Source organism: Acanthochromis polyacanthus, chromosome 18, assembly GCF_021347895.1.
Source record: "Acanthochromis polyacanthus isolate Apoly-LR-REF ecotype Palm Island chromosome 18, KAUST_Apoly_ChrSc, whole genome shotgun sequence".
NCBI lineage: Eukaryota > Metazoa > Chordata > Actinopteri > Pomacentridae > Acanthochromis > Acanthochromis polyacanthus.
This window is the reverse complement of record NC_067130.1, coordinates 9,060,821-9,076,078: the sequence shown is the minus strand read 5'-3', so window position 1 is coordinate 9,076,078 and position 15,258 is coordinate 9,060,821. Positions and strand designations below refer to the sequence as shown.

Below are 15,258 nucleotides of genomic sequence, written 5' to 3'. Positions count from 1 at the left end.
GTTTTTATCCCTGAAGATTTGTCCTCCACATCCCCTCTCTCTCACTTTGTAAGTCGGTCTGGTGTCATACTGCTGACTGATTTATGCTTCTTTATCAACAGCTGCCCAACAATAACTTATAAACAAAGATTTTATAATCACTTGTTTCTGTTTTAGTGTTTACATTGGTTGTATGTGCTAGAATGAAAGAGATTTGCAGTTGAATGATGTAGATAGCCCTGTTTCATGATACTTTTTTTTTACAAGAACGGCCCCAGCCTACCTGGATTCCCTGATCCAGATCTACTCCCCTTCACGCCCACTTCACTCTGCATGTGAGAGACGCCTGGTGCTTCCAGCCCAGCACGGCTTGAAATCTCTAACCAGACTCTTCTCCTCTGTTGTTCCCAAATGGTGGAACAATCTACCAAACTCTGTGCGTTCTGCTGAGTCCCTTTCTACTTTTAAGAGACAACTGAAGACTCAATTGTTCAGAGAACACCTAGGCACTTAATCCGACTCTACCTTAGGAGTAGAATAAGTCAGGTGGTCCAAAACCCAGCACTTATTTAGCACTGACAAAGTTGAAAAAACAAACAAACAAAAAAAAGAGGGGGGTGGGGGGTGGTTGGCAATTCTTCTGCAACTTGATGGCAACACCTTTGACCAATCGCACTTGAAGCACTTTTGCACTTACTACAGGTTTTTCCTTATGTCTGAATTCTTGCTTGTGTTGTACATTGCTTTGGATAAAAGCATCTGCTAAATGAAATTGTAGAATTGTTGTACTTTTGTCAGATGTCAAACGCCAACTCTCCTATATTTCATACAAAATCGCTCGTAACACCTAATGCTATGTTTTTAGTGTTTTTTTTTCATTTTCTTTTTTCAGACAGACTTATTAGTCCACCCTTACGTCGCATTTGTTGATGCTATGTTGTTATGTCTCTTTTAACCCTGTACCTTTATTACGCAGACTCGCAAAACACACACTTTTCTCTTCTCCATTCAGACAGATACGTCAGAGTGATTCGTCACAAACTGAGGAGTGGGTGCCATCTCAGTCTCACTGTCGGAGGTTCTACCAGGTTCCACTCACCAAAGAAAAGGTTCACTTTGTGGACACACCTGAAGCTCTCCAGAGATGTCGAAGCATTGTCCTCAAGGTAGAGAGAAGGAAACGCCTTGTAGAAAAGGTTTTGTGTGGACCAACAAGGGCATTTTTTGGAATTTGAGGTTTCTTATCTGTTTGCTGCTGACTTATCTACCCCCATCTATCTTCCTTCCTAGGAAGGAGGCATAGTAGGAGTTGACATGGAGTGGCAGCCTACGTTTGGCTGTATTTCAGCTCAGCAAGTTGCCCTGATACAGCTTGCTGTTTCCAACCAGGTTTTCTTATTGGACTTGTGTGCAAGTGGATTCTGTCAACACCCAGAAACTCTTAGTTTTATCAGGGACTTATTCTCTGAACGGAATGTCCTTAAACTAGGTTAGGAAGAGGCTTACCATAGTAGATATATAATATAGCGGTGGAAAAAAGTTTTCAGACACCCTTAAAATTTTAACAATCTCAAATATTATCATGAAATAATTGTGGAAATCTTTTTTGTGTTTCAAAAGATGTGGCTGCATTAGACAGACACAAATGGTATTTTTTGTTTGTTTACAAGAAAAAATAAAACTAAATTCTACTAAAATGACCCAATACTCAAAATTTCTTTTTTTTAAATGGCTTTTTTAAGGATTTGTTTAGTATTATGGCTGTGATTGTACTACAAGAAATTACACCCAAGAGTGCTTCTTAATGCAATATTTCATAAATGTATGGGGTGTCCGGAAACCGTTTTCCACCTCTGTATAATAACTTTTTCTTCGTACTATTTTATTATATATTAACATATCAAATTTTTACAAAGGTTTTCTGTTATACTTATGTCACTTTTCTCGTTTTACTTCCATCCAGGTTATGGTATGTCTGGTGACCTCAAGAGTCTCGTGGCCACTTGGCAGCAGTTATTAGAGGAGCCGCTAAAAATGGAGGGTATGCTGGATCTTCTTGGTGTACATCAAAAGGTAGCATTATCTGCTCATACACATAGCTGTATACAAATGGGTTCTAAATTAAATCCTGCAGTCAGTCTAAGATCATCATGCTTTGCTTCATTAGTGGAGGTTTAATGTTTCACAAAATTCAGGTTCTTATGTGCAGATTTGATAGCTTTTTAAAAAGATGCAAAAATCATATCTAATAATTTACCTCTTCTAGTAAAAAATTATTTTCTCAGAGATATGTATGTAATGTAGAATTCAGTGATTAGAAGAGAGTATAAGACAGGATTCCTCACATCCTTCTACATGCAGCCTGCTCCAGCATGTAGTGATGAAACCTCTTCAGTTAGAGACCCATGTTTCCATTACCGCACTCATCTCTAGCTGCTGAGGTTTCTTCATCAACTGCTGCAGCAGGCAGCTTGAATTATTAGAGGTGTCCTGTCTGCTTGAAACATAAAGGACTGTTAAAGCTGTGTAGGCTGAGGTCTTGGATTTTTCACAAATTCTACAATGTTTAAAATGAATAAAACTGCTGTTTGTGCAGCTATGTAAATGTCTGTTTCGTCTTCTGTAGATCATGCGTGGTAAGGCCCACCAGACTCAAAATGGCCCAAAGTCAGAGGTTCTGGTAGGAGAGGACAGTGCAGAAAAAGGTCTGAGTCTGCTGGTACAACAAGTCCTGGGAAGGCCCCTGGACAAGACAGAACAGATGTCCAACTGGGAGAAGCGACCACTGCGCATCAGCCAAATTAGATATGCAGGTGAAATATTATGCATGCACAGACAGACAATGACAGAGAAACAGATGGTCACTGTTCTCTTCTCTATAGAAACCAGACATTATTTTGTTATCCCCTGACGAACTGCAAACCAATAAATTCGCCCCCTCTTTCTCTCGCTTTCTCTTGCTTCTTAACTTTCTTCCAGTGGCAGATGCCTACTGTTTGCTGGATGTGTACTCTGCTCTTTCCAGCAACCCGGCAAACTTCGGGCTGCCAGCTGACCTGCGCAACGTCTCTTTAAGCCAGTCAGAGAAGAGCAAAGACCAGAAGCGGAAGGAGAAACAGGACAAGCAGATGAAACAGGTACTCGGCTAAGAGGTCAGGGGTCAATTGCCATTTCTCCATTGCTAGGGTTGTTACTGACACTGTTAACTTCTTTATGTGAGATTTGTCAGACGACATTTGCTATGAAGTCAATGATGTGAAGATAAATAACTGGTACTAACAAGTTTCCTAGAAAGACAACACATAAAAGATTACATGTAGGAAAATGGACTCTTCTCCCCCAGAAATGGAATTACAGAAGCCTGAGCAAATTGTTAAATGAATATGAAATAAATAATCACATGAATAGATTTTGCAAAATGTATAAATTAAACATTTAAAAGTCCATTTTTATAGAGATTGAAAATGCTCTTTTCCAGAGTCGTCTTTAAAATCATAAAACCTTTTCTTTTCTATAATGCTTATTTACCGCACATGGCTGTGTAGATTCTCATTCATCTCGGTAAAAAGCAGCTGGTTTGTTTTTAGGTTCAAGAACCTAAAAGAGAAGTCCAGTTGCTTTTTACTGAAGCTCCTAGGATTACTTTCTTAACACATTTCCTACAGTTTTTTTCTCTGTCACACATTATAATATCACTTTTAATGACACTTATCCTGACATCACTTGGTCACGTGTCCTGCATATTAAATTAGCAAGCAGCAACAACTGCTACCACAATCAACACGTTATTCATTCTGAATCAACCATCCACTCGCTGCTATAAAAAAACAAAATACATGGACACAGCAACTAACCTAATTAATGTAGCTCAACAAGACTAAAAAATGGTGTCCACCTAGCAGGTAATTAGCTTGATTTATTCCCAGCAACAAAGTGAGAAGTTGAGCTTGCTAGCCTATGAGAGGCAGGGCAATGAAATAAAAGTGATGCCAAATAAAATGTGGTTGTTATCAAATTAATGATAATAAATAATAAGTTGAATTTTATTCATGCCATTACATCATTATTTACCCAATTGTTGGTTCTTTTATATACTTTACAGAAACTACTTATATGGTTATTTATTTAACTTTATTTTGATATGTTTTTTATTTGATATTGAACATAATTTAGAGTACTTGACCTCAACTTGTTGGTATTTGACTGATATTTTCCTCCTGTTTGATCTACACACTGTTATTTCCCTTTATTATAAACATTTCTGTGCAAAAAAAAATCCTGTTAGGACTTAGGAACAAACAAGAGACCCGAGGAAACAGGCAGGTAGCTTCAGGAGGCCCTTTGTATCAGACTGACAATACGTGAAGAGCCACTGAGGAAGAAGTAAATAAAACAGTATGTGGGATTTTTTTTTTCATTCATATGCCAAATTTGAATTGGTGGGTTATTTCTAATTTGTGTTCAGCTTCCCAACCTCCAGTCATGAACTAGAAACAACCTTTTTAATTAAGACCTGCAATGCTAATTAAATAAGTTAATTCTTAGTTCATATGACAAGTGAATAAATACAGAGAAGCTCTGACTCAAGAACCAGGGTTTGAGCATCCAGCCTGCAGGGAGGGACAATATGCATTTGACCAAGACACTTCAGCAGCTCCTATCAGCTCCAGGGGTGCAGTTGTATAACTCACCCTGTGCTTTGACCTCCCTGAACTGCGATGCAAGTGAAAAGAAAATCCCTCTATGGGGATCAGTTAAGTATCACTTTATTGTCTCTGTCCATTTAGGAATGTCAGGGGGCTCAAAGGGCCAGTCCCCCTCGTTCTGACACAGAGAAAGGCCTCCTGTGTGGCGAGAAGCCCTCAGAAGATTGCCCCCCTCTGCCCCCGCAGCAGTTGCGGGTGGTTTGCGACAACATGCTGCAGGGACTCGGGAGGTACCTGCGCTGTTTGGGAGTTGATGTGATCATGCTGGAGAACAATGATGATCACAGAGTAGCAGCAAAGGTTAGTTAGTAATCCATCTAGAAGACACACATACATTTTTACACAAAGATAATAAATACATACAAAGTTAGCCGAAGTACTACGGGTGTCTTGATACTAGAAGTTTGGTAGTCAGTAGAAATACTGTTTGGGTTTTAGGATTCTCAATCCCAAAATACTAAATCAGTCTAATCCTTGTAGTAAAACAGATTTTTTTTGTCTAAAAATGCTGCATGCAGTGTGCTTTCACACAACAGCATCCATGTAACTACTACTGTTTATGTTCATACAAGCTAATGTTAGCCTTTGTGAACATTGTGTGTGGAGCATTGTTGAAGCAGATTTCAGCTGTCAGAAAATATGGCAGTTTGATGTCTTATTATTCATATAAAGTTAAAACAACTGAAAGTCGCTCACAATTAATTTTGTGCACAGATCTAAATGCCTGTCTTTGAGGTGCTTAAATAAGTTTGAGGACTTTTTATTTACTCCTTCTGTTAGAAATACCCCATGACAGTGTTGGCATTCTGGCTAAACATCTCCATAATTGACTTTTGGTGTGTTTTTTCTCCCCAGAATCGCAGCAGACCTGTTGCCACACCTGTTGCACTATTTTATTTGATTTAAATCATGTTTCTCAGAATTTTGGCGTCAGCTTGGTGCCAAACTTGTGATATCCGTACAAAGCACTACATAGTGATATATTGGTTTCATGTGCTGTTTTCTTTTTTTCTTATGTCAGTTAGCACAAGCTGAAGGCCGTGTCATACTCACATGTGGGCAACCATTCCAAAGTGTAAGTATATATGAACTTGACCACATATTTCAAATCTACGAAGTAAACATGCATTTTGTGTTTTTGCTTGCATGCAACTGTTGTTTGTCCTTCTTGTTTGCCAGTAAACATCAGTCATCTCTGTCTCCACATACAGTTACGTTCCCAGGTGGGCGAGGGTCGCTGTCTGTCCCTAGACTGTTCAGAAAAGGCCAGAGACCAGGCAATTCGAGTCCTCAAACACTTCAACATCCAGCCCACTCCCAGTGACATATTCAGCCGCTGTCAGGTATTTCTGTGTGAAAATGTTTGTTTGCGTTTATGTGGCGTGGTGAAGTCCACCCTGAGAAAAGATGTCATCGCTGTTGTTGTATTTTGGTTCACAGACAACTTTCAGGGTTAGTTCCTTCATCAGAGAGAAGTACAAGCAACACTAATAACTATGAGGTATTTCTGTGTTTTGAAAAATTGCTGACCTAGTTAAAGTTCTATGTAACACTTGTGGTGGCTGTACCACATTCTCTAATAGCGAGTGAAAGCGGAAGAAATTAGTATATGATGGTGGGAAACTACACCGTGAGAAAATGTCATGTCAGTGGGGCAGCAGGGGAAGGTGAGAGCCTTCATGTGTCTGCTGAGGATATAGACAGAAGCTGATGCAAGAGGTGAAGCTTCGCACAGAGTTTCTCACCTCTGCATGCAGCATTGGCTCTGAAATCACACTAAGAGGAGGGGGGGGCAGGGCAATGACAGGCTTTCCGTCTCTACCTCTTGGAATCTTGTTTATTTGTGAGATTAAGATGGAGTGTGAAATTGGCGAGTTGATTGCTATGGCACTGACAGTAATATGAGTGTTATGGTGGTAGAGACTGAAAGAATGAGATACAGGGGTGGGGAGGGGGAGATGAGTTTCTTTGGCAGGGTATCTGAGCTCAAGTTGAACCACTGTACTTTTGTGTTGAAAGTAGCCAGTTGAAACCGTTTAAGTATCTAATTAGTATCCCTCCTGGCTGCTTCCCTGTGGAGCTATTCTAGGCATGTCCACATGGGGGGAGACCCTGGGGCAGACCCAGGAGTCTCCAAAAGGGATTGCATATCCCATCTGGCCTGAGAATGCCTCGAGTCTCCCAGCAGGAGCTGAAGGATGTGGTGGGTAGGGAGGATGTCTAGGTTACACTGTTTAGCCTCTGGCCACGACAGTCTCGACCTTTTATAGGCGGTGGAAAAAAGGAGGCATAGAAGGATAGATAAGTTAGAGGAGAGTTGAGTTTGTTTTTTCATTATGAAAGTAGTCCTAATTGAGTGTAGCTAAAAGGAGTTTGAAGATGATCTGATTTAATCTCTAGGCAGCCAAAACAGGAAGCAGCTGAACCTCAAGGAGAAATAAAACTGGATATGTTTTAATTTGTGTGTTTCCTGGAAAACTTTTAAGTATCCCATTCCTCTTTCTTTAGAAGCACTCCTTAGTTGTGTACAGATACACATAAAGAAGCCACGCATCTTCATTAAACAAATTCCTGTTTGACCATGTTTAAGGGGGAGAATAAGTGTGTTCGACAGTTGCTATCAATAACTGTGTGATTTACGGTACCTGACCTGTGGAGTGTCTCGGTGGGTGGCTGTTTAGGAAGACTGTTTACTACGACGGCTGTGTTTGTGTGTGTGTGGTGGCGACTGGGAGGGGATTCTTCGCAGGACTGTTTCTAAACTTGGGTGTTCTGGCCTACTTCTAGTAGGGGGGCCCAAGTGTGTCAAGATACATCACCAGCTGCTTTTCTTTCCGACACAAAATGTTACAAACCCGGGCCACCTCGATGCTACCTCCTGTCTTGATGATACGATGATGACACAAACACACGCACACCCAAAAGCATCCAGCGGCCAAATGGTCGTCCACCTACATCTTCTATTTATTGGTCGCTCCAGATGCCACTTCAAGGGAAGCTGTTTTGATATGTTACGGCCAAAGGAAGGCCAAATGTGGCCTCTAAAATAATTAAGTGTTCTACATCACTGGTGACAGCTCTGGTGCAGACCTTTACCATCAGTTTGGACAAGAAACCTGAGAAGACATTTGTCCTATGATGTGGGAAATATCTTCCAACCTCCACCAGGACCTGACTGTTTCTCTCATTGCCAAATTTTCAGTCTGTTTAAAAAAGATTAATTGCAACTAAATATCAGTTTCAGTGTCAGTTATCAGTTTTCTGCTTATTCCCTATATTTTTAAGTTGCTTTCTCATTTGTCTCCTGTTGCTGCTCTGTAAACACAGCCTGCAGTTCAACTGAGAAGTCTCTGCAGGTTTGTCATGTGATTGTAGATCACCATTGGCTGCCGAGGGGCCCCAGAAATGTAGTTTTTTTTTACAGAATCTGGTGAGAGCGAAAGCTTTATTTTGGCCAACATTTAAATGAGTCATGTAAAATGAAGGGATTTTAATTAAGTATCATGATTTATGTAATTGTTTAGGATTCAGAGGGTTAAGAGATACAATAAATACGTATATTTACCCTCATTTTGATTAGACTAGAGGTTCATAAGAACATTCAGTATGTTGTTAGATTACAATTTTGCTCGCTATTTATTGAGTAGAATACTTGCAGTCTGTGTGTGTGTTGCAGAGAGCCAGAGAGTTTAACCCTGGGGGCTGCTCTATGGCCCACCCAGGCAAAGTTAACCCCTTTGTTATCTGATTGTAAAGCTCTCTGATTAGCAATGGATGGGTTAGTTTCTCTCCCTTTGTCTCTCTGTATTTCTCTGTCATTCACATACACCACTGATGAATGTCGCAGGGAATTTTTTTTTTTTTAAATAAAAGGACTGAGGAGATTAACCAGAGACTTTGCATGTGTGAGCATGTAAAGATGGTGCAGGGAAAGGGTTAATGTTTGTCTCTGTGTATCAATAGGCCACACAGAGATGTTAGAAACAGAGGAATGTGTTCACCATGGAGACCCCAAGAGGGAAAGCGAGATGTAGAAAGGCCTGTGTATATGTCTGCATAGTTGTGCAATGATGAATCTGCATCACATTTTTTATTATTTAAATTTGTTGTTTATGGCCCTATCAGCCAGTCATTTATCTTTAAATCTTTACTCCTGAGAGTTGTGTTCTTTGCTACAAGTAATCTGAAATGAATGCTTCTCCGTGTATCCACTCTAAAAAGGCAACATCATGTTAACTCAAACTCATGTTTGTTTGTAGGAAAACGGGGTGGTCATGTAATTTGTATAAATACCCATCTAAGGCTGGACCTTTCAAACTAGTTTTGACTGTTAGTACTGTGGTATATGGCTGTGGTCCATGATATATAAAACCATAATTAAATTTAAGAAACAATAGTGGAGGTTTACCACACAGGATTTTCAGCTGTGTGTTTGATTTGGTCTGAGCGTTTCATTTCTTTCTTCAAAAGTCTGTAGCACATTAAAAATGTTGTTGTTTTAATAATTTTAAGCTCTTTAGTGGAGAATAGAGAAGAATATATCTTTTTGCAGTTCTCTGTGAAGAAAATGAAAACACAGGATTTAACTGTGGCAGTTCTTAAATTTCATCTGCGTGGATTCCAGCGTGGGATTTTCTTGGAGGGTGGAGTTGGTGATTGGTCCATTACGGTTTCCTTATGCAGCTATATCCCATCCCAACCGCTAATTCCTGCTGCGCCTATGCTTCCCATGAACACAAACACACACACAAACTTCCGTTGGGTTGCGCAGTTCCATCAGATGTGCCATACAGGCCTTTTATAGACATGTTGAGATAACGGAGATTGCCTGAGCGATAGATGTGAAACTAAGCAAACACACACACGCATATATATATATGTGTATATATATATATATATATATATATATATATATATATATATATATATACAGTGATACGCAAAACCCCAAACTGACAAACACATACTAACACCATCATGCATACACACACCTCAGCACCTTCAAACACACATACACCGCAGCTCAGAGCACATAGACTTGGTCGCAGATGCATTCAGTCGCAGCCGAAACGCTGGTTCCCACGCACCAGACTACTGGGGAAGTGAAAACAAGAGCAACAGGAACCGCCACACTGTGAGAGGGAGGGGTGGGGGGGTGGGGGGTAAATGGAGAGGAAAAGGAGAGGGAGGGAGAGAGAGAAGTGAGAACAGAGGTGATGGAAAGGAGGTAAAAAGATGAGAGAGGGAACTGCAATAAGTGAGAAAGAGCAGGTTGATGGTAGACAGGCAGACAGAAATGACACGAAGTAGCTGAAATGCCCGTTTGTGCACAAGTGAGATGAATGTTTATTGAGTGAGGAAGAGAGAGTGAAGGAAAAGGAGGAGTAGAGAAGAGCAAGGCGATAGAAAGACTTGTTGTCTGTGCTTTGATCTACAAAGAGAGCCGCGGGCTGAGAAACAAGAGGAATGTGAGAGGTTGAGACACGTTCTAATGTTAACCTTCACTGGCTGTGTGTGTGTGCATGAGTGAAATGGGGTTTATCGGTGTCGGGGATCTGCACATGTGTTCGAAAACAGAAGATAAATTATCTTTATTCTCGCACCTACGAATGTGCAGAGTGTTTGCAGATATCCACAAGTATGCACAGCATCATACTTCTGCCACATGCAGCTAAGCTAAGGAAATCCAAACACGTCCTCTCACGGTTTTGCAAATCTAAACGTGCGTGGGTCTTTGTGTGCCCCTCCGTGCATGTACCGTTCTTTCTGGTGACAAAACAGGGGGTCATATTTGTGTGTCCTGCCGTTTCCCACTCTCCCTCCCCTCTCTGGAGACGAGAGGAGAGCGATGGCGAGGAGGAGACGTTGGGGAGGGGGGCATTCCATAGGCACGCCAAGACATTCCGAGGGAAACCATCCCAAATATTTCCCACTGTGTGTGGTGAGGTCTTCGCATCTCCTGTTACATGCACACACACACGTGCATACAGTTTGAGAAAGTGCTAAAAGTGAAAACATGCGCTGGGAGCGAGCGTCGTTCACACATAGCAGATCTCACTCTTTGGTACATGGTGCAGATATGTTTGTTCATCTCTTTTGTTTTATTGAAAGGTATTTGTGATCATTGTGCCAATACAAGCATATAAATGAGCGAACACGCACATCCTAACCACAAATATTAAGTGGCTTTCACTTTGGTACTCGTCAGCTGATGTTTGTTGTGGATATGAGCTGCTTACTGGAATGAGAAGTTGACTCACTGAATCATTTTTCATCTGAAATGCAAGTGTTCCTGTGCGCTTCACTGGGATTTATAAAGAAGCTGCTAAAAGGGGAAACAGTAGCTATCACATCGTTAGTTAGTCATACTCAAGAGTAAATATCACATTTGAGAAGATTATATCAACAGAATGTGAACGATGTGTTGGAATAAAATTACCGATAAGATTATAAGTCGATGACAAAAAGAGACATTTTCCTATAAAATAGTCACATTGCATTTGGGAGATGTGTGTAAAATCAGATATAGATTAATCAAACTGATGCTTTTATGATGCGCTACCAAGCTTCCTCACAATATTTTATTTAGACAACAGAAATATGTCAAATTATGTCACTGTCATGTCATAGTGTATCATCACGATATAAAAGTTGATTAACGGTGAAGAAACAATCAAAACACAAATTGGCCTCATTCTAAATCATGTTTGCTGATCATCTCAAGAGGTAAATCTGTCAGTTCTTTGAGGGGGAAAAACAGTATAGATACTTGTCTGAACAGTTATCGACAACTGTATCAAGTACTTATTCTGTTGTGACATGCAGTATTTTTGAAAGTGATGTGAAAACCCCCTAGAAAAATCTGCAGCTGTCTGAGCAGACGCAATAGCAGACAGACATACGAACAGATAAGAAAAAAGATGAGCCGTCACTCAGCAGGCATTTAAGAATCAGGCCTGCTTCTTTTCCCACAGTCAAATTGGCCCCAGGATAGCATAGCAACGCAGTGACACCTGTGTGTGTGCGGTTGCATGCATGATACGTATCTGTGTGTGTGTGTGTGTGTGTGTGTGTGACTGCATGATTGTGTGAGAATATATAGTTGCTCAAACACAGCTTAGGTTTCTCTCAGCAGTCAGAGTCGAGGATGGATGTGTGTATAGGTTGTTTTTTAGTACATTTAATTATAGATGTAGAATCTTTCCAGAGAGAACAATCTGTTAAAGAAGCCAGCTGTGTGTTATTTCCAGCTTTCCTGGTGATGGATGATTTTAAATGCAAGTGTACATAATTAGCCCTTTATATAGTGCATTTGAGATTAATGGACAATCTGTTTACAGTTTTGTTTCTCATTTATCTACACACACACACACACACACACACACACACCCATCTGCCAATCAGTGTGCAAATAGGTTCGACCTGCCAACCCCGTGGTAACTAAGCTGTAGCCTCACAACAAGTTTTGTCACTGATGTAATTTTTATTTTAAAATAGGCAGCCAGTTTATCAGTCTAGAAAAAGACAGTTTGACTATCAGTCATTCACATGTTTTACAGTCATGTAGTTGTTTGAAAACAGAAGTATAGGTCAGCCTGTATTGTGCACATGATGTGATCACGCAGAGAGAACATAAAGGACGAAGATGGAGCGTGTCCAACCAAGTTGTTCAAAAACTGTCTGAACGTCCAAACAAGCACTTTAGTAGATGATGGTGGTCAAGGTGGCTAAGACGAGGCACAAGAAGGCCTCTCATTTTGGACAGCAAACCTATAAAAATACTTAGAAAACAGTTTTAAACATATACTCTTAGAGGTGTGTGTTTTGCTGCTTCCTCTTCTGTTTTCTCTCACCTTCTATATTTGTCTTAACAGTGTTTCTCTTTGTGGTTTCTTTCCTTTTTCTTGGTATGTATTCTCAGAGGAGCAGAAGAAAATGTGTGCTATGTATGCAAAAATGTGGGCTTGTACATTTACATTACACACGCAGTTTTTCATCCTTTTGCACGCACTCACAGCATGATTTCATTTGCTTATCATATTTTGTGCGCATACTACAATAAACATACATTCATTAGTACACATTTATGTATACTCCAGGGACAAATAATTGTTTAAAAAACTAAGTTTTACGACTGACGTATTACTTTACAGCTGTGCTTCACCTTTTCTAACCCCCAGCTCCTCTAAAATGTAACCTCCTGATCTCCCCAACATTTCTTTATCCCCTTCTCTGACTCTCTGTATCAGTTTCTCCTTCTCACCTTCTGTTTGGCCGTCTCACTTTCCATCTCCCCCCTGCTCTCCCTCACCCACAGTTCTCACCCTGCCTCCCTGCTCTGCTCCACTCCCAGTCTCACTCTCCGTTTCAGATTAGCCAAGGCGAGGAATCCGGTGCAGCCGGCAGCTGGAATGTCCTGTTTGTCTTGCTCTGTTTGTGTGTGTGTGTGTGTGTGTGAAGGTGGTGAGGCTGGTGCTGCTTTTTGATTTTGATGTGTTCCATTGTCTGAGAGCCAAGCTGCTTCCTGCCCCTGCTTTTTCCCCAAAAGCCTGAGAGAAACGATGAGGATAAAAAAGAAAAGCGAGGAGAAAGATTGTGAGAACGCACGGGACAGTGACAGGCTGAGATGGAGAGAGGGAAGGAAGAAGATGGAATAAGGAGGAGAAAATAGCAACAGGGGTTGACAAGGGAAAGACAGATGAGGCAGGAAGTGATGGAGAGATGGAAACGGGAGGAGAGAGTTGAGACGGAGGAAGAGAGGTGAAAAGGAAGGAGGGAGAGCTTCAATAGGGCTTTTCCTCCAAACACCAATACAATGAAGTAGTGCGTAATTTCCCATGTCCCCCCACCCGACTCCCCCAAACGCACACACAAATGCACACCGAGTTTCTCATAGGTGATAAAACTGTTATACTTTGGTATTTTTCTCCCATGCATCACTTGTGCTTCTGTGGCCTGTGTGTGGTCTGACGCTGCAGACTGCACAGGCAATACAGATATGAAAGGATGAGGAATTATGAGGGGGAAAATGCGCAGTGACAAAGATAAGCGAGGCGATCCAGAGGAAGAGGATGTCTGCGCGGCGAGAAATGAAAAACAAATGCAAAGTAAGAAAATGCTGGAGGGGGCAGAAAATAGCTCAGAAATGCCATTTGGGTGCGCGTTGTGTATGTGGTGCGTTTCCCTGTGAAAATATGGATGTGCATAAATCACTTAGCATGTGTTTGTGTGTGCGAGTGGCTGGCCGGTGGAGGAGCTTTGACGTGGCAGAGCCGAGCATTCCTGCTGGGTGGTGATGTCATGAGAACTAGCTCTCCACTTGCAGACAGACAGCCCTGTTTATGTTCCCCTCCAGAGGAGAAACCACACTGTGTGTCTGAGTGTGTGTGTGTGTGTGTGTGTGTGTCTCTGTCTGACTGTGTTATTGGCTCATGGGGGAGGTGGGGAAGCCAAGAGGCACTCGAGAGGGTCTACTTTCCCCCGCCGCTCAGGGAGAGGGAACCACTTACTGATGCCTTCCTCTCTAACATACACAGAGAAAGAGGAAGTTTCTCATGTTTTGCAGAACACAGTAGCTGCACAGCCAGACTGTGCTGCTGTGAGTGATTGCCCTCTGCTTCTAAATGGTCTCCTAAGGGAGGCAGAATTCTTTGCAGAGTAATAACAAACCTTGGGTCAGCTAATGACCACAATACCACACAGTAAACCGATCTTGCGCCATTAAAACTGCATTATTTAAGGTAAAATGTGTGAATTTCTTTTGAGAATTGTTCTCCGCCAAGATCTTGAGTGTATCAAGCCTGTTGCATAAGTAGGTCATAGATTTGTTAAGAAAAATTTGAATCATTTTATTTTGCTTGCCAAAGTGTCTGTAACCGTGCAATTATCTTGTCTAGATTTGCTTAAAGATTAACCACACATTTTGCTCACATCACTAAAAACTGAAATCAAATAGGTAACTTTAGAAAAATGTTATGAGAACTCGTCCTGACAATCGTGTTTTCTCTCCCAGATACTGCTGGTATGGTTGTCTTTGTGTCTGTGGTCATGGTTTAATGGTTTCCCTTGCGATAGTGAAATGTGATCTTTGGTCCATGCAGCTTAGTGAATCATAGATCATTCTCCCACACTCTACACGCACCACAACATAGCAAGCCATCCCAGCTTATTCTGCCTGCCACTGCGCACAACTGGGATGATAAAGAACTCTTGTCAGCCATGCTAATACCTGCCAGTGAGAAATAGCTGAGAGGTTTAAGGGTTGTTATTATCACAACTTTGTGGCACATGGGCCCACTTGAGGAGCTCGGGTGACTCCTCCATGAGCAGTCATGCTCTCGATACAGCCATGCTTGCTCACATGTGATGTGACACATGACCTCTTTTGACTCATTTTTTTATCCTGCTATTTTAAGTGCTTTATTTGCACTGTGATCTGATTGCTGACAGAAAATAAGGTGATTGTAGGTTTGCACCAAGGATACAAGGATTACCTCAGTTGTTTTGGTGGCAGTTACCTCAGTAGGTCACCATGGAGACTGCCTTCTGCTCACTGATAGATCTGAGTATAAAC

General features: G+C 41.3%; 1 protein-coding gene across 1 annotated transcript in view; it reads left to right on the top strand.

Annotated features, from left to right (window-relative positions):
* Positions 1 to 15,258, top strand: part of exd3 (exonuclease 3'-5' domain containing 3) — a 45,961-nt gene that overhangs the window by 9,603 nt on the left and 21,100 nt on the right. The window contains exons 12-19 of the mRNA XM_022197998.2: positions 992 to 1,145; positions 1,270 to 1,468; positions 1,943 to 2,052; positions 2,606 to 2,792; positions 2,959 to 3,116; positions 4,767 to 4,985; positions 5,707 to 5,760; positions 5,897 to 6,028. Coding sequence (XP_022053690.2) covers positions 992 to 1,145; positions 1,270 to 1,468; positions 1,943 to 2,052; positions 2,606 to 2,792; positions 2,959 to 3,116; positions 4,767 to 4,985; positions 5,707 to 5,760; positions 5,897 to 6,028 — 1,213 coding nt within the window. The remainder of the gene's footprint in view (positions 1 to 991; positions 1,146 to 1,269; positions 1,469 to 1,942; positions 2,053 to 2,605; positions 2,793 to 2,958; positions 3,117 to 4,766; positions 4,986 to 5,706; positions 5,761 to 5,896; positions 6,029 to 15,258) is intronic.